Genomic DNA, 25,840 nt, shown 5'->3' with positions numbered 1-25,840 from the left:
ATTAGCTTGGGTACTAGATCCGGCCGCATTTTTGACACTATAACCCAAGGAGCCGGATGGTAAGGATCAACAGAGGGGAAGGGATGGAGGAGAGGAGAGGAAAGAGAGGAAAGGAGAGAAGAGAGGAAAGTCAAGAATGACCAGCCCAGTACCCAGAGCTCTATAGCTCTGGAAGGTAGGTCTGCCTTGATCTAAGATGTGATCCTATAGGACCTCTGGCAACCAGAATCTCCAAACAATGACCAAAGCAGGTATCACAACAACAACAAAAGAGATTTGGGGGCCGGGCGCAGTGGCTCAAGCCTGTAATCCCAGCACTTTGGGAGGCAGAGGCGGGTGGATCACGAGGTCAAGAGATCGAGACTACCCTGGTCAACATGGTGAAACCCCGTCTCTACTAAAAATACAAAAAAATCAGCTGGGCATGGTGGTGCGTGCCTGTAGTCCCAGTTACTCGGGAGGCTGAGGCAGGAGAATTGCCTGAACCCAGGATGTGGAGGTTGCGGTGAGCCGAGATCGCGCCATTGCACTCCAGCCTGGGTAACAATAGCGAAACTCCGTCTCAAAAAAAAAAAAAAAAAAAAAAGATTTGGGAAGGATAACAAACGCACAAATGCATATTTATGTAGTTTCCTTTCAGAAATAATTTTCTTAAAAGATTTTGTGTCATAGCTTAAGGAATGTAGTTCAGGTGAAGAAAAAAAATCTTAGTATTAAGATTCTATATAGAACAATAAAAGAAACCTGTGATGCTTGTACAGATGGGAGCTCAATGTGTGTGTTCAAAAGTTTGTCTACAGCAAATTAATGAGATGTGATAGGGCTAATACTGACATGCAAGCTCTTTAGGAGATCCTAGTTTTCATCTGAGCTTGCTTAATTAATTACCGAAGTAATGAATTCATTCTGATTCAAGGGTAGACAATTCACTGTTAATGTAAATTTATTGGCCATTTTACTTTTTTATTATTTTGGGGAGCAAGGATGGAAAAAATACAACCAGAGTAAATTTACATTTAGTTCTTGGGATATTTTTCAGTAATTTTTGCAAACTTTCTTACAATAAATAGAAGTCATTCCTAAATCTGAATTTATTTTTCCTTTCAATCAGAAGTTTAGCTAATGAAACTTTTGCCGGAGTGTAGCACAATAGCTCCCTGGGGAACTCCTTCTACTAAGTAATTTTTCTCTCTCTTTTAAAAAGAATGACACAGTGTCTTTAAAATGTTCAAGGCTCTGAAAGACAAGCCATTTGATTTGAATGATTTGATTTGAATGATTAATAAGGATATTAAGGAATATAAAGTAAGAGATAGGAGTTTAAATGTAAAAAAAAAAAAAAACCTCATTTTCAAAATGCAGATCAAATCTGATTTCTCTTGGATTTTTTCTATTTCACAGACAAAATCCTGACTGAGGTTAAATTCTAACGTTATTAATGCCCATCTTTAATTCTCATGCTTATGGCTACTTCAGAACTAGTATCTTGACACTTGAATCTTTTCCATAGCACCAAAGATTATTGAACAAGGACATTCATGAAAGGAAGAATATGTTTCTAACGCAATAAACAAAGGATGTTACACAAAGTCTATTTAGTCAGGAATTGGAAATATGGATGCAAGAGAAGCCATATTGTTCAGGTCCTGCTATTTATGAGGCAGAGTTTTTCTTGTTAAGTATTTACACATTATATCAGAGAAATGCATGTCTCTTTATAAGCAGGAACCTCTGTAAGGTAATCCAGCAGTGACAGAACTAGATATAATATTACATTTCAGGAGGTTACAGTGGGCCAAGATTGCACCACTGCACTCCAGCATGGGTGACAGAGCAAGACTCCATCTCAAAAGAAAAAAGTCATTAAGAATACAACATTATTCAAGCAACAACTTTTTCATGTAAAATTATGACTTTTCTAAAAAAAAATATAGCATTATTAACATTTATTCTTATCCATATTTTTTAAAGTATTAGGAAAATATTCATTGTGGAGATGATTTAAGAATCTATCCATATGACGAAATAAGACAGTGTTACCTGTTTCAACATGTTGGTGTAGTCTTATTTGGATTGAATCTGATTAGAGACCTTTGACCTTCCCGTGTAGGAAAATGTATATTTCCCCCAAGATTGGCAAACTTTTCTGCCTGCCTGCCTGTCTTTTTTCCTTCCTGTCTTCTTTTTCTCTTTCCTCCCTCCCTTCCTTCTTCCTTCTTTTTCTTTCTGCTACTATTTCCTTCTTCCCTTTCTCTCTCTCTCTCCCTCCCTCTCTCTCTCTCTCTCTCTCTCTCTCCCCCTCTCTTTGAAACAGAATCTTGCTCTATCAGCCAGGCTGGAGTACAATAGCATGATCATAGCTCACTGCAACCTCAAACTCCTGGGCTCAAGAGACCTTCCCACCTCAGCCTCCCAGAGTACTGGGATTATAGATGTGAGCCACCACACCCACCCTATTATTTCTTTAACTAACTTTTCTAGCCCTTTATCTCTCTATTCTCCTTTTTCATTGTCTATAATTTTAAGTTTTGTTCTTATGATGCTTTCCTGTAAGGTCCATAAGCTTCTTTCATTACTTTATATTTTTTTCTTTTTTCTCCTCTAACTGTATTTTCACTCAACTGTCTTTGAGTTCAGAGCCTTTCTTCTGCTTCACTGATTCTGCTTGTTGATATTCTCTATTGCATTTTTCATTTCATTCAAGTATTTTTCAGCTCCAGAATTTTTTAGTTTTTCTGCATAATTTCAATCTGTTAATTTTCTTGTTTTATTCATTTAATGACTTACTAATTTTTGAATTATTTTTCCTTTTTTAGATAATGAACAGAAATTTATTTGTAACAGTTCTGGAGACTGGCATGCTCAAGATCAAGGCGATGGCATCTGTAAAGGCCTTCTTGCTATGTCATAACAAGGCAGAAGGCATGGGTGAGCAAGAGACAAAAGTGGAGTCCTTTTATAAGAAGCCCAGTCCCTCATAACATAAATTTTGAGGGAGGTATTCAAATCAGAGCAGTCCCAGTTCCAGATCTGTAGTTTTTTCCAACATTTATTTTATATTCAGGAGGTACATATGCAAGTTTGTTACTTGGGTATATCGTATGATGCTGAGGTTTGGGGTATGAATGATCCCTTCACCCAGGTACCAACTAAGCAGTTTTTCAACCACTGTCCCACCCTCTCCCTTTCCCCTCTGGTAGTCTCTAGTGTCTATTGTTGCCATCCTTATGTCCATGAGTTACCAGTGTTTGGCGTCCACTTACAAGTGCAAACATGCAGTATTTGATTTTCTGTTCCTGTGTTAATTCACTTGGGATAATGGCCTCCAACTGCATCCGTGGTGCTACAAAGGACATTATTTCACTATTTTGTATGGCTCCATAATATTCCTTGGTGTATATGAACCACATTTTCTTTACTCAGTCCACTAGTGACAGGCACCAAGGTTGATTCCAAGTATTTGCTATTGTGAATAGTGCCATGAAAAACACACAAGTGCATGTGTCTTGTTGGTAGAATGATTCGATTTCTTTTGGCTATCTACCCAGTAATGGGATTGCTATGTTGAATGGCAGTTCTCTTTTAAGTTCTTTGAGAAGTCTCCAAATTCATTTCCACGGTGGCTGAAGTAAGTTACATTCCCACCAATAGTGTATAAGTGTTCCCTTTTCTCCACAGCCTCACCAGCATTCACTGTTTTTTGACTTTTTAGTAATAGCCATTCTGACAGGTGTGAGATAGAATCTTACTGTGGTTTTGATTTGCATTTCTCTGATGATGAGTGTGGAACACTTTGTTATAGGTTTATTGGCCATGTGTATGTCTTCTTTCGAGAAGTGTTTGTTCATGTCTTTTGCACATTTTAAAGTAGGGTTGTTTGCTTTTTGCTTGCCTAATTGTTTAAGTACCTCATAAATTCTGAATATTAGACCTCTGTTGGATGCCTAGTTTGCAAATATTTTTTATATAAATATATAAAATTGCATTTTAGGTTCTGGGGTACATGTAAAGAATATGCAGGATTGTTGCATAGGTACATACATGGCAATGTGGTTTGCTGCCTCCATCCCCATCACCTATATCTGGCATTTCTCCCCATGTTATCCCTCTCCAACTCCCTACCACCTGCTGTCCCTCCCCTAGTCCCCACCCCCCACAGACCTCAGTGTGTGATGCTCCCCTCCCTGTGCCCATGTGTTCTCATTGTTCAACACCCACCTATGAGTGAGAACATGTGATGTTTTTCTGCTTTTGTGTCAGTTTGCTGAGAACGATGGTTTCTGGGTTCATCCATGTCCCTACAAAGGACACAAACTCATCACTTTTTATGGCTGCATAGTATTCCACGGTGTATATGTGCCACATTTTCCTTGTCCAGTCTATCATCGATGGGCATTTGGGCTGGTTCCAAGTCTTAGCTACTGTAAACAGTGCAGCAATAAACATATGTGTGCATGTGTCCTTATAACAGAATGATTTATAATCCTTTGGATATATACTCAGTAATGGGATTGCTGGGTCAAATAGAATTTCTATTTCTGTGTCCTTGAGGAATTGCCACACTGTCTTCCACAATGGTTGAACTAATTTACACTCCCACCAACAGTGTAAAAGTGTTCCTATTTCTCCACATCTGCTCCAGCATGTGTTGTCTCCAGATTTTTTAATGATAGCCATTCTAACTGGCGTGAGATGGTAGCTCAATGTAGTTTTGATTTGCATTTCTCTAATGACCAGTGATGATGAGCATTTTTTCATATGTTTGTTGGCCTCATATATGTCTTTTGAAAAGTGTCTGTTCATAACCTTTGCCCACTTTTGAATGGGTTTGTTTGATTTCCTGTAAATCTGTTTTAGTTATTTGTAGATTTTGGATATAAGTCCTTTGTTAGATGGGTAGATTGCAAAAATTTTTTCCCATTCTGTTGGTTGCTGGTTCACTCTAATGATTGTTTCTTTTGCTGTGCAGAAGCTCTGGAGTTTGATTAGATCCCATTTGTCTATTTTGGCTTTTGTTGCCAATGCTTTTGGTGTTTTAGTCATGGAGTCCTTGCCTATGCCTATGTCCTGATGGTTTTGCCTAGGTTTTATTCTAGGGTTTTTATGGTGTTAGATCTTATGTTTAAGTTTTTAATCCATCTGGAGTTAATTTTAGTGTAGGGTGTCAGGAAGGGAGTCCAGTTTCTGCTTTCTGCACATGGCTAACCAGTTTTCTCAACACCATTTATTAAACAGGGAATCCTTTCCCCATTGCTTGTTTTTGTCAGGTTTGTCAAAGATCAAATGGTTGTAGATGTGTGGCATTGCCTCTGAGGCCTCTGTTCTGTTCCATTGGTCTATATCTCTGTTTTGGTACCAGTACCATGCTGTTTTGATTACTGTAGCCATGTAGTATAGTTTGAAGTCAGGTAGCATGATGCCTCCAGCTTTGTTCTTTTTGCTTAGAACTGACTTGGTTATGCAGGCTCTCTTTTGGTTCCATACGAAGTTAAAGGCGGTTTTTTCCAGCTGAATCTATAAATTACTTTGGGCAGTATAGCCATTTTCACGATATTGATTCTTCCTAATCATGAGCATGAAATGTTTCTTCATCTGTTAGTGTTCTCTCTTATTTCATTGAGCAGTGGTTTGTAGTTCTCCTTGAAGAGGTCCTTGACAACCTTTGTTAGTTGTATTCCTAGGTATTTTATTCTCTTTGTAGGAACTGTGCATGGCAGTTCATCTTGATTTGGCTCTAAGTCTGTTATTGGTATATAGGAATGCTTGTGATTTCTGCACATTGATTTTGTATCCTGAGACTTTGCTGAACTTGCTTATCAGTTTAAGGAGATTTGGGGCTAAGATGATCTTCTACATATACAATCATGTCGTCTGCAAATAGAGACAATTTGACATCCTCATTTCCTAATTGAATACCCTTTATTTCTTTTTCTTGCCTGATTGCTCTGGCTAGAACTTCCAGTACTATATTGAATAGGAGTGGTGAGAGAAGGCATCTTTGTCTAATGCCAGATTTCAAAGGGAATGCTTCCAGTTTTTGCCCATTCAGTATGATATTGGCTGTGGGTTTGTCATAAATAGCTTTTATTATTTAGAGATATGATCCATCGATACGTAGTTTATTGAGAGTTTTTAGCATAAAGCGCTGTTGAATTTTGTCAAAGGCCTTCTCTGCATCTATTGAAATAATCATGTGGTTTTTGTCTTTCATTCTGTTTATGTGGTGAATTATGTTTAAAGACTTGCATATGTTGAACCAGCCTTGCATCCCCGGGATGAAGCCTACTTCATTGTGATGGATAAGCTTCTTGATGTGCTGTTGCAATTGATTTGCCAGTATTTTATTGAAGATTTTTGTATCTGTGTTCATCATGGATATTGGCTTGAAGTTTTCTTTTCTTGTTAAGTCCCTGCAGGGTTTTGGTATCAGGATGATGTAGGTCTCATAAAATGATCTGGGGAGAATTCCCTCTTTTTGGATTGTTTGGAATAGTTTCAGAAGGCATGGTACCAGTTCCTCTTTGCACATCTGGTAGAATTTGGCTGTGAACTCGTCTGGACTTGGGCTTTTTTTGATTGGTAAGCTATTAATTGCTGCCTCAACTTCAGCCTTTGTTATTGGTCTATTCAGGGTTTCAACTTCTTCCTAGTTTAGGCTTGGGAGGGTATAAGTATCCAGGAATTTATCCATTTCTTCCAGGTTTACTGGTTTATGTGCAAAGAGTTGTTTGTAGTAATCTCTGATGGTGGTTTGTATTTCTGTGGAATCTGTGGTGATATCCCTTTATCAGTTTTTACTGCATCTATTTGTTTATTCTCTCTTTTCTTTTATATTAATCTGACTGGTGTTCTGTCTATTTTGTTGCTATTTTCAAAAAACCAGCTCCTGAATTTACTGATTTTTTGAAGGGTTCTTTGTGTCTCTATATCCTTCACTTCTGCTCTGATCTTAATTATTTCTTGTATTCCACCAGCTTTTGAGTTTTTTTGATCTTGCTCCTCTAGCTCTTTCAATTTTGATGATAGGGCGTTGATTTTAGATCTTTCCTTGCTTCTCATGTGGCCATTTATTGCCATAAATTTTCCTCTAGACAGTGCTTTAAATGTGTCCCAGAGATTCTGGTACATTGTGTCTTCGTTCTCGTTGGTTCTGAAGAACATCTTTATTTCTGCCTTCATTTCATTGTTTATCCAGTCAATATTCAAGAGCCACTTGTTCAGCTTCCATGAGGTTGTGCGGTTCTGAGTTAGTTTCTGAATTCTGAGTTCTAACTTGATTGCACTGTGGTCTGAGAGACTGTTTGTTATGATTTCCATTCTTTTGCATTTGCTGAGGATGGATTTACTTCCAACTATGCGGTCAATTTTAGAGTAGGTGCGATCAGGTGCTGAGAAGAATGTATATTCTGTCGATTTGGGGTGGAGAGTTCTGTAAATGTCTATTAGGTTTGCTTGGTACAGGTCTGAGTTCAAGTCCTGGATGTCCTTGTCAATTTTCTGTTCCGTTGATCTGTCTAATATTGACAGCGGAGTATTGAAGTCTCCCACTATTATTGCGTGGGAGTCTAGGTCTCTTTGTAAGTCATTAAGAACTTGCTTTATGTATCTGTGTGCTCCTGTATTAGGTGCGTATATATTTAGGATCATTAGCTCTTCTTGTTGCATTGATCCTTTTACCATTATGTAATGCCCTTCTTTGTCTCTTTTGATCTTTGTTGGTTTAAAGTCTATTTTATCAGAGACTAGGGTTGCAACTCCTGCCTTTTTCTGCTCTCCATTTGCTTGGTAAATCTTCCTCCATCCCTTTATTTTGAGCCTATCTGTATCCTTGCATGTGAGATGGGTTTCCTGGATACAGCATACTGATAGGTTTTGATTTTTTATCCAATTTGCCAGTCTGTGTCTTTTGATTGGGGCATTTAGCCCATTTACATATAAGGTTAATATTGTTATGTGTAAATTTGATCCTGGCATTTTGATACTAGCTGGTTGTGTTGCCCATTAGTTGATGCAGTTTCTTCATTGTGTCAATGCTCTTTACCACATTTGGTATGTTTTTGGATTGGCTGGTACTGATTGTTCCTTTCTATGTTTGCAACTCTATGTTTCTATGTTTGCAACTCCCAGGTGATTTTCTTATGTGTGTTTTCAAGGATCAAATAATAATTTTTACTTGGTTCCTATTTTTTATGCCTCTTTTTTAGTCTCTTTTCTAAATGAAATACTCTTCGCATTATAGGAAAATAAGGATAGACACTAGTGAGAAGGGCCTAAAATTCTTTCACAGGGTTACAGGAATGAAGGAATAAAGAAATCTTTACTGCCACAAAATAAAGGAAACTCCAAACTCAGCCCCTCTGAGACCAAATTATAAAAAAAGTCATATGTGGAATTTGAGAATGTCATAGCACCATTAAGAGGAAAGGAGGAAAAGAGATTATGAGGTATTGCATTGATAATATACTGTGATGTAAAAGTATTAGAACATTTTTATGTTAAAACATTTTTGTATCTCTGAATAGAAATTTCAGTCAGATCTCTCTCCTTGAACTCCCAGGAGGGAGCCAAACAACATTTTCTATTTCTTTTTGCTACTAGTTATTTTTATTTTGCCTTGTAGAAACTAATCAATTTGAAGAAACACAGTCAATATGAGTCATTTTTTTTTTTTCTTTTTGAGATGGAGTCTCACTCTTGTTACCCAGGCTGGAATGCAATGGTGCGATGTTGGCTCACCGCAACCTCCGCCTCCTGGGTTCAAGAAATTCTCCTGCCTCAGCCTCCCAAGTAGCTGGGACTACAGGCATGTGCCACCATGTCCAGCTAATTTTTGCATTTTTAGTAGAGACGGGGTTTCACCATGTTGACCAGATGGTCTTGATCTCTTGACCTTGTGATCCACCTGCCTCGGCCTCCCAAAGTGCTGGGACTATAGGCATGAGCCACTGCACCCGGCCAGTATGAGTCATTTTGTAAGCATTTTTATATATGTATAAACTTAAATTTTATAGTGTTTGATACACATATTCATGTTATATACATATATCTATATACATACAATCTTGTTAATGAAAATTGACATAGTAGGCTATAAGTGAACAAAACTATATAAAAGAATAAGAGACCATACTGCTTGATAGAACAAGTTTTCAATAATAGGATAGTGCTGCAACAGAGATAAGAAGAAAAAAAATATAACAACAAAGCTCTTATGGGAGCTTATTAACTGCCAAGCACAGAATTAAGCTCACTAAGTAGATCGTCTTATTTTTCCTCACAAAATTATGCTCATTTTACAAATGAGAATGCTAGAACTTTGAAAAGTTAAATTACCCAACTTTACATAGTTTATAACTGATTCTTGTTCTCAAAGGCAACTCTGTGTGACTGTGGAGCCCCAGCACAGGCTCCCATAAAAGGGCATTTTCATTTGCTATAATATTTAAGAATCCATAAAAATTGATTTTTCAAAAGCCTACAGTTAAAAGCAAGTTGCTCAAATATTACCTAAAATAGAATAATCAGTAAAGATGAAAGAAAAAAAAAAAACACCATGATTACAATGAAAGAGAAAAAAAGCATCTCACAGGAATTTTCTACAGAGGTATACAAAGATACACTCTCTAAACAAGAAAACCATCATCTAGTGAATGTTTATTAGAAACTAGAATATTCACTTTTGAAAGTTTCACTAATTATATAGAGGGTTATACTTCCTATTAAGATAATTTATCACTATGGTCAAAGCTTCAGTGTAGAAAAACACCCCTGCTCATCAGTATCTGACACAGAAGTAAAACAGAGGATGCTGGTTGACAGAAAACTGCTTAGACCTGCACACTTCTCTGATTTGTCAATGTCACTGATATAAAAATGAAGGCTAGTACTTTTTAAGACATCTGTACAGTTCTAGGGTAGCTGTTTCAGAAAGTCAAATGGCTCATAGCCAATGGGGAACTAGACAGATATATGAGATTTGGCTGGTAAACCAGACTTTCACTGACAGGGCCCCCTTTGGGACTGTGGAAGAGGTTCCCTTAAAAGACAGAGTAGCTTAAAGAAATCACTGAGGATTTTTACTATCACAACAACAAAATGGTACTGAACTGCTATATTGATTTTAAATTTGACAAAAACAGCAGAATCCCAGACAACACAGAACCATTTACCATGGAGTAAATCACTTAGATTCTGGATCAGCCCCATTATTCTTCATGTCATCACAAGTGCTTTCAAAGATGTTGTCACCAGAATAAGGGCACAAAGTGGGGAGAAGAAGGTCTTCTCCCTAAAGGGTATGGTTATTGGCTTCACTTCTATCCTAATCATTTGATAACACTCACCAACAGTTGCTATTTTGGATACTTTATAAAATTCCCAGGCAGTTATCCACTAAATCTAACATAAATATATGTTAAAGTCTTTTCTGCTCTCTCTCAAGGTCATGTCTTTGCCCATGGAGCCTAGAGTACTGGCACCTCGCTCAGTCACTGTAACAATGGCTTATATCCTTCTTGACAGGTGGTACCTCTGTGTTCCTAGCAGCATCATACCACAGAAGTCTCCTACCTCACACTAACTGGACTGGATCAGTAACACCGAGCTAAAAACGTTAACCTTGGGAGTCTTCTTATTCTAAAGATTTTAATAATAAAAAACTTTATTAATAATAAAAACCTTTTATTAATAATGAAAAAACCTTTATATTAAAACTCAGACCCAAGTAAAATCAGAGAGAAAAAGGCTGTGCAGATCATGCACTACTCATATAGCCCATTGACTATTTAAATAACTCAAAGGATACCTTTTTAAATATATTTTTAAGTGAACAGTTTAGTGGCATTAAATATATTCACACTGTTGTTCAACCATCACCAGCATCCAGCCCTGGAACTCTTTTCCTCCTGGAACTGAAACTCAAATCTTCTGAATAATTTGTGAAGTTGGCAACATACCATGCTGACCCTTGGTTTGTGACGAAGGTGGCCCATGAGTATTAGAAAGATCTGTCAGTAGAGGTGTCACTTGACGTGACATTCCTGGCTAGTTCAGAGCCATCTCAAACTTCTAAGGCTTGGTGTGCTCCTTTGCTCAACTCTAAATCTACATGAAGAAATGATTCCAATTCAGTTGCCACCACATCCCAGCAGGACTTTTTGTTCTTGTTCTTTTTATAGATATACAGATTTTATATCTGTATATCTATATTGTGTGTATATATACATATACATATATTATATTTTGCTTATCAGATGGATCATGTATGTGTGTGTGTGTATATATACTAGAATTAACCGAGCATGCCTCATAAGGACAAATACATCACAAAGTCTCTCATTCCTTTGCTATTATAGAAATGAAGTTAGGGAACAAGGTGAAAAAGAGCGCTTTCACCGCTAGAGACTGTTTCTTTACCTTCTTAGAAATCATAACCCTCAGAGGAATTGCGTAAGGATTAAATGTGGGTATGTTGGAAACCCAGAGCACACAGCCTGATATACAGAGAGCTCTTCATAAATGGCAGATGGTGTTAGCTTGAAGTTTAGAAAGAATGATTGCTTTTTGCTTGCTAGTCAGGAAAAGCCCTTTTGCTTCAAGGGACTAAGGAATGTTCTCTAATCTTCCTGAGTATTCCGTGTGTGCACTTGCCTCTGCTAATGTTTAGTCTGCCTCACAAGGACAATTTGCCTGACTTTGTTTTGGATGAGGGAAATCTGTACATGAATACGTAGAGATACAGAATCTGGAAACAAGCCATGATTTCAGTAACCCAGTGGCTATGACAGCCAGTGGCAGAATGAAGGCCGACTCTGACTAGAAGTCCACTGATCACCTCTGGGCCCAGAGGGGCAGCTGTCTGGGCTGACACCCCATCTGCTGTGAGGCAGCAGGGCTGACATGTCCTCCAGACCTGCTCTTCCTCCGAATCACTGTGTTGATGCCCACCACCACTGGCTCAGGGTTTGGTAGCTACCCAGCCACACCCTCAGCCTCTCTTTTCCCTGCTATTGATTGATTGTGTGTCTGGCATGTAACACACACACTCAGACTGAGACTGTTTCTCAGAGAATGTCTCTGTGCTAATTGCAATGTCTGCCATCCTTTCCTGCTCTCTCATAGCAGGTGCCGAGTTGGTCCTGACAGCTGCTGCCTCCGGGCTCAGTTGTGATTGGTGGATCTCCAACTTCTGACCTTCCTTCTGCCTCCTCCATTAGTTACACTCACATTTGCTCCAGTCAGGTCAGGAAAATAAAGAAAACCATTAGGGACAAATACAGACAGGTCATGGGAGATCTACTAACACACTTAGTCCACTGCTCCAAAAATGACCCATGACCACTGGTGGACATTTTTTAGATTTCCCGGTTAGAATGGTCCTACATGTTGGATCTCAAATTCTCAACATTGATAATGACTTGTGAAACAATATTCAATTATAGCAAATGTATGCTCTTTGCCAGAATGTTTTAAAAAGCAAAGTCCAATAGTATTATTCAGAGAACATTTTCTTTCTTTGCCTAAAATCTTCCTAGTGAGAAAAGACAGGAAAAAAAAAAAAAAAACTCCACAAAATTCCATACATAGTAACAGGAAATCATCAGTTCCATAAGGAAGCACAAAACCAGGGAAGACACAGGCTGGAGGACGGTGGGGTGGGGAGGGCAGCAGGAGCTGTGTGTGTGAGTGTCTGAGTGTGTGTGTTTCTGGGCACATTAGGGGTTAGGTTATCTAGAAGAATTCTATCAGGAAGAGATAATTTACCCAAGAAATGAATTGAGGAAGCTATCTATGCTATCTAAGTTATCTAGGGGGAATTCTTAGAGATACTGAACAGCTAGTAAAAAGGATGGCTCTTGCTTGACATTTTTAAAGAGCAGCTAGAAGGACAATATAGCACAAAATATCATGAAGCCACAGATAAGCAGAGAACGTGGTTCAAGTTGCTTCTTTCTTTTTATCTTAAATAAGGTCAGTTCTTTCTTGAAAATGACTGCATTCATACGGTGCATAAAATATGTTGCAATTCACAGCTAGAATAAAATAAAATAAAATTCCATAAATTTAAATTGGAAGCCAGTTGCAAAGGCAGAAGCGGGATGGGATGTGACGCTATGGCAATGGTCCAGGGGAGAGATGGTGGGAAACTGGGCTGTCGTGGTAATGACAGAGGTGATGAAAAGTTGTCAGACTCCACATATACTCTGAAGCTATAACTGACATGATCTGTCTAAAGACTGAGTTGACAGGATATACCTATGGATTGATTCCAGAGTGTGAAGGAATGGAAGTCATTGATAACTCCACACATGTTGGCTCAAGCCAACAGCTGGTAGATGCTGTGATGTTTACTGAGAGGCGGAAGCCCAGGGGAGATAGGTTTGGTGATGCGAAGGATGTAGAGATAATAAATCTGGTTTTGGATGTGTCTATTTGACATCCTAAAGAAAATGGAGTCTGGTGCTCAGAGGGGAACCTGAAACCTGTGTCAGGGATAGATAATAACCTGAATATATCTAATCCCAAAGAAGAGAACATTTCACAATGAATTAAAAGTTCTATATTTGTTGAAGGTTTAATTCTTTATTCTTTCAGAAATAAGTGAGAAATAGACACAAGGGAAAATGGCTTGTCAGTGATTGTTAATCTGGGACTGTGGTTAGTGGGATGTCATGGTGTAATCTCTCAGCATGATTCCAGGACATTTTTCTAGCATGGTAAGGCTGGATTTCCAAACATCATTTCTCTCCTTTTTGATTCTGACCATTTGTTCTTATTAGGCCAGGTGGTTTTTTTTAGGCAATTCCTATTACTACTATAGAGAAAAAAATTGTGTGTGGTTCTCCCAGAAAATTATCTTTTATCTTCCCTCTTCTCTGCTGTTGTTTATTCTTTTGACCTTGTTTGAGTAATGGCACCTTTTAAAATGATATAGCAGATAAGGATATTTACTATTCACCAAGTGAGCCTGTGTCCTAAAATACATTTTCTTAACTGAAAGTACAATACATAATGAAGCTTGTTCTATTACTCAGAAAAGATTCATGTATTCCCGTTTTAAGTAACAGGGATTCTCTCTTTTGAACAGAGCTTTCATTACTCTGAAGATTCCACAAATCTGGCAGTTATTTCTAGTTTTATTGGGTATCTCTCAATACAAACTCAGTCCAGTCCTTGAAGCAGTCAATGTGAAGCATATAATTAGTAAGAATGTGGATTAAGATATTAATCTATTCAGATAATCAAACATCAATGATTTATATGACAGGTGCCAAATTGCTTATCTAAAGCCATGGTACCAGATTTGTTTTAGATTCAGATTCATGTCATATATTAGAAAGCTCATATTGTGTATACACCAAATATTAGTGACGAGGTTAGTAATCACATATGTTACTATTTTTGCAATAAAACATATGAATATTCACATTCACAGTAACTAAAAAAATGCAAATAGCCCCAAGTCAGTACATTCAGATTTTGCTGCTAAATAAATTTGAGTCTGCTTGGGGTTCACCATTTTAATGACTTTGCTTTCGAAATTAAAAATTACAGGTAAGCAACTGTGGATCTTTAATAATAGAAAACATTAGCATAGATAATGGGTAAACTCAGACCAAGGAAACAATACAAAAAGCCATAAAAAGATAGAAGGGAATCATCCAAGAAATAAATAAGGCTGGAAAATGAATTTTTAATGTGTCCTTAACATAAATGTAGAAGCAGCAGGATCCCCAGGAGAGAGCCGGAAATGCCTTTTGTTCTCCTGGTAGAGGAAGGTTAATATGAGGAACCTGAGGCAAGGGATTCAACTGTGGTCAGGAAAAGATAATAATAATCAAGATAATAATGTTCCGAGAAAGACAATCATAAGCTCATAAGAACATGTCATTTTCATTAATCCAGAGTGTTAATATTTTAGGTATCAAAAATAAATCTTCTTAAGTTAACCTACTTTCACATCATCCATCCATATCTAAAGTTAATGCCTTGGTAAAGGGCAGAAACTCCAACAAGAGATGTAATTTATTGTTAAAAAAGTAATAAGACTGGAGGACAGCCAACATCAGCTCATCATTTCAAGAAAATGATACAAATGAGACAATCAATTAGTGAACTTCATTTCTGCAAAGGTAGCTTTGATAGGAAAAACCCTAGACAGTAGGGACATGCCTAATAAAGGATATGATAATTAGGACTCAGCTCACATTTTCCAAGAGCAATATTACTAACTTCTACCATAATTATTTGCTTATTTACTAAAAGAATGAATGAATTAATAAACAAATAGAGAAAATGTCCCTGAGATGCTAATGTAGCAGTTCAAGAAACTCAAATCAGGATGGTTACCAGTGGCAGGAAAGGGCTGTGTGAGGCCGGGGAGAAGGTGGGGATAGTCATTGGGTACAAAGAAATAGAAAGAATGAATAAGACCTAGTATTTGATAGCACAACAAAGTGACTATAGTCAACACTAATTTAATTGTACATTTTTAAATAACTAAACATGTATAATTGGAATTGTCTGTAACACAAAGGATAAATACTTGAGGGGATGTGATCCCATTTTATATGACGTGATTATTATGCATTGCATGCATGTATCAAAAATCTCATGAATCTCATAAATGTACACACTGACTATGCACTCACAAAAATCAAACTAAATTTTTTTTAAAAAAGAAATAAACTCAAAAATCTACATAGGTGTTTTATAATCCAAACTCGACAACCTCTCTCTTTGCAATTTTACAACTTTCAGCAAATTCCCCATATTCTCTCCATCTCAGTTGGAACAGCCATTTCATACCTTACCTCTCACTGTTTTTTTGGTATCTCCTCCATTACCCCTGCTTTTGTTTGAATTACTTCTGCTTTCTGAAATATCCTCCTGAATTATTTTCCAGCAACCAACATAGTAACACTTTCTCCAAGGCCTCTCGTTCTAAAGTCTCTTTGGGTCTGTGTCTCATGATTGAACACTCACAAGAACCATCTCTGGTTAGTTTTGTGGGTTCTCTCTTCAGTAGTGTTAACATTTTTTCCACCATACAAATTCTGTATAGTTAGTCATAGAGTAGGAAATGAAGCTATTAAAGGTTTACAATTTGCCAGTCACAGTGATTGAGGATGAAGAAGATGGAAAGATAAAGCCCTATCTCCAAAAACCTTTTAGCTCAAAATGGTGGATGGCAGAGTCCCGAACCCTCATAGCACTACGTATCATTGCTTTAATCCAAAACTTAGTCCTAGAGATGTGCAGAGCCAGAAAGGATCGTTTTTATAGTGTGGCTGTTTTCAAAAAAGGCATCCTGGGAGAGGATGAATTTCAATCATTAATTCGGGAAACATTTCCTGATGTCCTAGTCCTGTTAGTCTCATTAGGCTATAGACGCTGAGTCAGTTTTCCAGAGCTGCTGTAACAAAGTGCCACAAGCTAGGTAGCTAAAGTGATGGAGGCCACATGTCCAAGATCAAGGTGCCCGCAGGCCATGCTGCCTCTGGAGGCTCTAGGGAGGGATCTGTTCCATGCCCATCTCCTGGCTGCTGGTGCCTGCGGTGTTCCATGACCTGACCATGCATCATTCCAATCCTCCCTCCTCACAGGGCCACCTCCCTGTGTGTCCTCGCACCGTGTTCCCTGTGTGTACATCTGTCGTGGTGTCCAAAGGTCCTTTTTTATGAGGACACCAGTCATACTAGATTAGGGTCAACCCTCCTGGCTATATTTTAATTTGATTACCCCTGTAAAAACCTTGTATCCAATTAAGGTCACATTCTGAGGTATTGAGAGTTAGGATTTTAGTCCATCCGTAATAGAGATGCAGAGATGAAAGGCACAGTGACTTTGAAAGGAAGCGCTCACTGTGAGGGGAACCAGGAAAAGTAAACCATTTGTTCCAGTGAAGCGCAATACATTTCTACATGTGGAAGGATTGTGAGAGTTGACATCTATTATTTTAAGTGTTCTGGATTAGCAAGAACCTTAACCTTTACACTCTTTCCCCACACACTAGTAAACTTTCAGAGTAAGCAAAAATGGCAGATGGCATTGCCTTGGCTATGGTTTCCCTCTGAACTCCTTAACTGGATAACACAAATGTTGATGGTACCTCCATCATTTACGTATTTTTTCAGGAGGAAGAAAGAGCCAAATTACAAATACAATGCAGACTTTATATGAGTTTTCTCTTTTAGCATCTCTTTTATAAGGAAACTGCCCATAATATTTTAAACATTATTAATCAATGCAGAGCAAGATTTTAAACAGATATGGGTTACTTCCAAACACTATATAATAAATATATTTTTAATAAATTAAATACATTTACAATATTCACGAAAGTTAAACAAAACGTAATTACCTCCCCAAAAAGGCACTGACATATAATCAGAAACAGAAATAATGTCACTGTTATAGGGATATTTACAGATTCCAGAGAATCTCACAGAGATCTATAGTCTATGAAAAACTAAATCTGGCTACTTAATAAAGGACACACGATTCTTCAAGTTCAAAGTCTGTGTTCCTGTACTTGCCATACATACAGAAACTGCTCATTTATTACATTTTGAAATTTCAGTGTCTTTCAAAAATATCAGATCAAATCAGACAAAATAAACAAATGAATTCAATCTACAACTGTAAAATAAAGTAGATGCAATGTTCAATTATTAAGCAAACCAAGAAAAAATAAATTATATATGATTTGTATTATTTTTAAACTTCTACACTAATGCTATAATATCAAGACTGTCTTTCAATGTTTTCAATGAAATGCGTATCTTACTTTTACTTAGAATATTTTTTTCAAAGTAATTCTTAAAATTCTGTTTTTCTAATAGGTTTGCAGCAATAGGTAGCAATTATTATTATTAGAAAACATACCCAGATGCTTTCTTCCCGGCGATACTGCTTCCAGTTCCTCCCACCATCACTGAACATCAGGAGGTAGCTGGTCACCCAGTCAGAGCTCCCATATCCTCCTTGAGTGGCCACGGCAGTGACCTCCATTCTCTCACCAAGGTCAATTTGCAGCCATTGGTATTTATTTGACACAAGTGGGGTCCAGCCACCAGCTCCTTTTTAGAAACAGAAAAAGTAGGAAAATGGTAGAGGAGGAAGTTATTTAACACAGCTGTTACTAGATTAGAAAACTATACAATTATGAATATGTATTAAGAAAATCATAGATTTACAATAGAATGAACCCTAAACTGTGTTCACATTTAGCTAGATAACCCCCGACAGTCTAGAATGCAGGTGTCCTACTAGGTGGAGGAAATGTTTGTTTAATGCAGGTAGCCAATGTGGCATTCCTGTCAATTTTTGGAACGAGTGTATTTCATAACCTTTGAGTAAGATTTGCCCTTTGCAAAACACAAGAGACTAGGTTCCAAAGTACAGTATTAAGAACTAATAAAACAAAGATGGTTAATACATTGTCCTTACACTCAAAGAGCTTACAGTCTCATAGGAGAAATGGATATTTAAAAGAACAATTCAGATATGGAGTGCTTTGTGAGGCAATCCCACTTACATGTGGACATCCAAAAAGTTGAATTCACAGAAGTATAGAGGAGAATGATGGTTACAAGGAACCACGGTGTAGAGGACATACTGGTAAAAAACACACACACACACAAAGTAGAGAGTAGCAAATGGTCAAAGTGAGTCAAAAGCAGGTTCTGGTGCGCTCTGCTCTCTCTGGCAGTACTGCAGGGAAACCAGGGCAAGGCTTACACAGCAGAAGGAGACTGTCAGGTATTGAAGAAGATGGATGCAGAGCAGAAAATTTGCTCTTTTTGCTCTGACTAATGCTACATCTGAAACAAAAACATAGGAATGCCTGTTGATGTTTTATTGATGTTTGTCATTTTTCTAGTCTAATAGAATTAGGGGATACTCCAGAACCTTAACTTCTTTAATAATCAGTGTTTAGAAAAACAGAGTACTCGATAAACAATTCCCAAGCTTTGGAGTCAGCGTGCTTTTATTTCTCCCTGGTGCTGCCACTTACCTGAAGGCTCCAACAGAAAGTTTAAAGTTCTAGACAGTTGGTTATTATTCACTAACTTATACTGTATATTTTATTATTATGAGTTGTATTTATAATTATGTCCTCATTTGTACGTCTGTGAATTTATTCAACTTTTTAAAATTCCACATGTAAGTACTTTAGTACTTTAGTATATTTCTTAAAAAGTTTGATATTATTAGAATATAGCTAGGAGTAAAAATGAGTAAGTGAGGACATTAACATTATACTTTAAGTTATTATGGGGAAGTGCAGAGAAATATTTATATTTAAAAAATAACATTCACATTTAAATAATAAATATAAATATTAGGCACCATTTGAATTGATGATCAAACACTTAACTACTGTTTCTTTATGATTCCCAAGTTTACAGATTCTTAGAACTCAGATTCTAAGATATTTTTTGCAGTGAATCTTTGTTCAAAAATATTTTTCCCGGAGTGCAACAAAATTATCCCAGAGAGAATATGGCCGAATAGGAACAGCTCTGGAGTGCAGTTCCCAGCAAGAACAGTGCAGAGGGTGAGTGATCACTGCATTTCCAAACAAGTTTTTACTGCCCACAGACCAGGAGATTCCCAGGCGGAAAAGCGCCATGAGTTTCCAGCACAGCTGTTTAAGCACGCGCCCTGGGTCTCCACACAAAAACTCACACAAATCTGGGCGGCCATTTCAACTGTAGCCTGGAACACCTGGGATACAGAGCCACACATTGAATTGAAAAAAAAAATGGGGGGATTGAAACAAGGAGCCAGGTGATCTGGCTCAGCAGGTCCCACCTCAACAAAGACAAGCAATCTGAAATGCTCTGGATTAAGAGTTTCACGGCAAGTGCAGCTGGACCTGGAATGGTCCAGCTCAGTGTGGGGGGAAGGGCGTCAGCCATTACCGAGGCAGTCCACCATTACCAAGGCAGTCTGCAATGGCAGTTCTAACCGCACCTCTGTAAACAAAACTGCAAGGAAGTTCACACAGCAGCTGGGCAGAGCCCACAGCAGCTCAGAAACACCTCTGCTGGCAGACTGTGACTAGACTACCTCCTTGCTGGGCAGGGCATATCTGAAAAAATGCTGCAGCACGTCAGGAACTTATAAATAAAGCCCCACCTTCCCAGGAGACAGCACCTGGGAAAAAAGGCAGTTATGAGTTCCACTGCAGCAGACTTAAATGTACCTGCCCAGGAGCTCTGTACAGAACAATGGAGCTCCCAGCTCAGCACTTGACCTCCTATAAGGGACAGACTGTCTCCTCAGGCATCTCCCTGAACCCATATAACCAAAGAAACACCTCATAAAGGAGAGTGCAGGCTGACATCTGGTGGGTATCCTACTGGGACAAAGATAACAGAAGAAGAAACTGGCAGTGACCCTTACTGTTCTGCAGCTGCTGCAGGTGATCCCCAGGCAAGCAGGGTCTGGAGTGGACCTCCAGCAGTCCTACAGCAGGGCGGCCTGACTGTTAGAAGGAAAACTAAGAAACAGAAAGAAATAACTTCATCAGCAACAAAAAGGACGTCCACTCAGAGACCCCACCTGAAAGTCACGAACCACAAAGACCACAAGTAGATAAATCCACAAAGATGGGAAGAAACCACAGCAAAAAGGATGAAAATACCCAAAACCAGAACACCGCTCTTCCTCCAAGGGATCAAACTCCTCACCAGCAAAGGAACAAGGTTGGACAGAGAATGAGTCTGATGAGCAAAAAAAAAAAGCAGGAGTTGCAATCCTAGTCTCTGATAAAGAGACTTTAAACCAACAAAGATCAAAAGAGACAAAGAAGGGCATTACATAATGGTAAAAGGATCAATGCAACAAGAAGAGCTAACTATCCTAAATATATACACACCCAATACAGGAACACCCAGATACATAAAGCAAGCTCTTACCAACCTACAAAGAGACTTAGACTCCCACACAATAATAGTGAGAGACTTTAATACTTCACTGTCAATATTAGAGCAACGAGACAGAAAATTAACAAGTATATCCAGGACTTGAACTCAGATCTGGACCAAGCGAACCTAACAGACATCTATAGAACCCTCCACCCCGAATCCACAGAATATACATTCTTCTCAGCACCTCATCGGACCTACTCTAAAACTGGCCACATAATTGGAAGTAAATCACTCCTCAGCAAATGCAAAATAACAGAAATCATAACAAACAGTCTCTCAGACCACAGAGCAATCAAATTAGAACTCATAATTCAGAAACTAACTTAGAACTGCACAACTTCATGGAAACTGAACAACTGGCTCTTGAATGTTGAGTGGATAAACAATGAAATGAAGGCAGAAATAAACACGTTCTTCAAAACTAATGAGAACAAATACACAACATACCAGAATCTCTGGGACACATTTAAAGCAGTCTCTAGAGGAAAATATATAGCAATAACTGCCCACATGAGAAGCAAAGAGAGATCAAAAATTGACACCCTATCGTCAAAATTGAAAGAGCTAGAGGGAGCAAGATCAAAAAAACTCAAAACCTAGCAGAAGACAAGAAATAGCTAAGATCAGAGCAGAATTGAAGGAGATAGAGACACAAAAAACCCTTCAAAAAATCAATAAATCCAGGAGCTGGTGTTTTGAAAAGACCAACAAAATAGACTCCAAGCCAGAATAATAAAAAAGAAAAGGGAGAATAATCAAATAGATGCAATAAAAACACTAAAGGGGATATCACCATCAGTTCCACAGAAATACAAACTACCATCAGAGATTACTACAAACAACTGTATGCACAAAAACCAGTAAACCTGGAAGAAATGAATAAATTCCTGGACATTTGCACCCTCCCAAGCCTAAACCAGGAAGAAGTTGAAACCCTGAATAGACCAATTAAAAAGGGCTAGAGTTGAGGTAGCAATTAATAGCGCACCAACCAAAAAATGCCCAGGTCCAGATGGGTTCACAGCTGAATTCTACCAGATGTACAAAGAGGAGCTGGTATCACTCCTTCTGAAACTATTCCAAACAATCCAAAAAGAGGGAATTCTTCCCAAATCATTTTATGAGACCGACATCATCCTGATACCAAAACCCCTCAAGACTCAACAAAAAAAGAAAACTTCAGACCAATATCCATGATGAACATAGAAGCAAAAATCTTTGATAAAATACTGGCAAACCAACTGCAGCAACACATCAAAAAGCTTATCCACCATGATCAAGTTAGGCTTCATCCCGGGGATGCAAGGCTGGTTCAACATATGCAAGCTTATAAACGTAATCCACCACATAAACAGAACCAAAGACAAAAACCACATGATTTTCTCAATAGATGAAATAGAAGGCCTTTGATAAAATTCAACTGCCCTTATGCTAAAAACTCTCAATAAACTATGTATCAATGGAATGTATCTCAAAACAATAAAAGCTATTAATGACAAACCCACAGCCAATATAATACTGAATGGGCAAAAACTGGAAGCATTCCCTTTGAAATCTGGCACTAGACAAGAATGCCCTCTCTCACCACTTCTATTCAATACACTATTAGAAGCTCTAGCCAGAGCAATCAGGTAAGAAAAAGAAATAAAGGGTATTCAATTAGGAAAGGAGGAAGTCAAATTGTCTCTATTTGCAGACGACATGATTGTATATTTAGAAGACCCCATCGTCTCAGCCCAAAATCTCCTGAAACTGATAAGCAACTTCAGCAAAGTCTCAGGATACAAAATCAATGTGCAGAAATCACAAACCTTTGTACACACCAATAGCATACTAACAGAGAGCCAAATCAAGAACAAACTGCCATGCACAATTGCTACAAAGAGAATAAATTACCTAGGAATACAACTAACAAAGGATATAAAGAACCTCTTCAAGGAGGACTATGAACCACTGCTCAACAAAGTAAGAGAGGAAACAAATAGATGGAAAAGTATTCCGTGCTCACGGTTAGGAAGAATCAATACTGTAAAAATGGCCATACTGCCCAAAGTAATAGATTCAATGCTATCCTCATCAAGCTACCTATGACCCTTTTCAAAGAACTGGAAAAAAACACCTTAAACTTCATATGGAACCAAAAGAGAGCCTACATAGCCAAGACAATCCAAAGGAAAAAGAACAAAGCTGGAGGCATCACGCTACCTGACTTCAAACTATACTACAAGGCTACAGTAATCAAAACAGCATGGTACTGGTACCAAAACAGAGATATAGACCAGTGGAACAGAACAGAGGCCTCGGAGGCATGCCACACATCTACAACCATCTGATTTTTGACAAACCTGACAAAAACAAGCAATGGGGAAAGGATTCCCTGTTTAATAAATGATGGTGGGATAACTGGCTAGCCATGTGCAGAAAACAGAAACTGGACCCCCTTCCTGACACCCTACACTAAAATTAACTCCAGATGGATTAAAAGCTTAAACATAAGATCTAACACCATAAAAACCCTAGAATAAAACCTAGGCAAAGCCATTCAGGGCATAGGTATAGGCAAGGACTTCATGACTAAAACACCAAAAGCATTGGCAACAAAAGCCAAAATAGACAAACAGGATCTAATTAAATGCCAGAGCTTCCATACAGCAAAAGAAACAATCATTAGAGTGAACTGGCAATCAACAGAATGGGAAAAAAATTTTGCAATCTACCCATCTGACAAAGGGCTAATATCCAGAATCTACAAAAAACTAAAACAGATTTACAAAACAAACAAACCCATTCAAAAGTGGGCAAAGAACATGAACAGACACTTTTCAAAAGACATATATGAGGCCAACAAACATATGAAAAACTGCTCATCATCGCTGGTCATTAGAGAAATGCAAATCAAAATCACATTGAGATACCCCACCTCACGCCAGTTAGAATGGCAATCATTAAGAAATCTGGAGACAACAGATGCTGGAGAGGATGTGGAGAAATGGCAACACTTTTACACTTTTGGTGGGAGTGTAAACTAGTTCAACATTGTGGAAGACAGTGTGGCGATTCCTCAAGGACCCAGAAATAGAAATTCCATTTGACCCAGTAGTCCCATTTCTGGATACATATCCAAAGGATTATAAATCATTCTATTATAAAGACACATGCACATGTATGTTCATTGTGGCACTATTTACAACTGCAAAGACTTGAAACCAACCTAAATGCCCATCGATGATAGGCTAGACAAGGAAAATGTGGCACATATACACCATGGAATGCTATGCAGCCATAAAAAATGATGATTTCATTTCCTTTGTAGGGACATGGATGAATCTGGAAACCATCATTCTGAGCAAACCGACACAAGAACAGAAAATCAAACACCGCATGTTCTCACTCATAGGTGGGTGTTGAACAGTGAGAACACATGGACACAGAGAGGGGAGCATCACACACTGAGGTCTGTTGGGGGGGACTTGGGGAGGGACAGTGGGGGGTAGGGAGGTTTGGGAGACATAACATGGGGAGAAATGCCAGATATAGGTGATGGGGGGATGGAGGCAGCAAACCACATTGCCATGTATGTACCTATGCAACAATCCTGCATGATCTGCACATGTACCCCAGAACCTAAAGTACAATTAAAAAGTATATATGTATACATATATATATATAAATTATCCCAGAGAAAAGCACCTCTTAAGTTTGTATTATATATATATACATATATATATATGTATGTACACACACACACACACACACGCACACACACACATATAGATATAATTTTTTATTTGTTTTGCTTTTTATTGTTCCATGTTGTGACTTGAAGAGTCAGGAATTTGATCTAGTAGACAGGATGAAAAATTATTGGAAACAAATACTATGTATCTGGTTGACACTAAAATGTTCCACATCTTTCTTAAGCCAGACAGCTAGGAGGTAAACACAGCTCTTGTTCAAAGTTGAATGTTGTGCTATTGTAGACCAGGGGCATCTTCCACTCAGGCAACATGGTTTCCTAGATCAGGCAAGATTTATTCCTGGATGATCTATGGCAATATTTACATAAGCCCCTGCCAGAGACAGTGCATGGACTTCTGCAGTACTCAGTGGAAACTGCTTCTACAGTTTCTTCCCTCTGTTCATTCTTTCTTCCAACTTTACTTTTCAGGATGTAACAGAATTCCATCTACCCACTTCCATAATTACTCAATTTAACAATGAATATGTATTGAGCATTTGAGAACTCTGGGTCAGGCACAGAGTTCCCTTTACATGGATTTTGCATTTAATTTCTAAAGTACCTTTAAAAGACAAGGCCTCATTACTATCCTCCATATGGATGGTGAGCAGCTCACCTACATTTACACATCTCAAGCTTTAGATCCAGAACCTGTGCAATTAAATTTGTATCACATAATTTTGATGATAATCATGGGATATGGTGATTCTCAAATAAATGTACAAAAGCTATGAAGAAGTTTGGGAGTGAGCAGGTCTGGCTACCTAAGGAAGCAGCCCCCATGCAGCAGGGCATCCTTCCCTGCTCCTGGTCAGGCAAGGCCTGGGCTGTGGAAGGGTGAGTGCACAGTGCCAATGGGGTTTTACCTCCTGGCACCTTCCTGTTGACTCTACCAGATCTACTGTTCTCTCCTAAGCCTATGTAAAATTTAATTGGTGGGAGATCCTTCTGGGGTTGGTCTAACTAGTAATCAATAGTCCTAGGTACAACACTACTGAAACTGTGTCTCTTTTTCTGTTTTATTATTATTATTTTGTTGTTTTAAAAGAGTTGGGAGAAGGTGAACGAGATGCTACCAGCCAAACCATCATCTTAGGCTGGATGTTGTATTTTATGCACATAGTTAAACTTCTGAGGAACTATTCAATATTTTTGTTTCTTC

At 38.3% G+C, this 25,840-nt stretch overlaps 1 protein-coding gene across 2 annotated transcripts in view; it reads right to left on the bottom strand.

Moving 5' to 3' along the window:
• The window catches only part of LOC116541842 (contactin-associated protein-like 3), a 105,957-nt gene that overhangs the window by 32,094 nt on the left and 48,023 nt on the right, over positions 1–25,840 (bottom strand). For both annotated transcript variants that reach the window (XM_032266344.1, XM_032266343.1), the window contains exon 3: positions 17,887–18,080. In XM_032266344.1, coding sequence (XP_032122235.1) covers positions 17,887–18,080 — 194 coding nt within the window. The remainder of the gene's footprint in view (positions 1–17,886; positions 18,081–25,840) is intronic.

This window comes from Sapajus apella, unplaced genomic scaffold (assembly GCF_009761245.1).
Source record: "Sapajus apella isolate SASKATOON/1434 unplaced genomic scaffold, GSC_monkey_1.0 scaffold157, whole genome shotgun sequence".
NCBI lineage: Eukaryota > Metazoa > Chordata > Mammalia > Primates > Cebidae > Sapajus > Sapajus apella.
The sequence above is the reverse complement of the archived record's forward strand: the minus strand, read 5'-3'. Positions and strand labels throughout refer to the sequence as shown.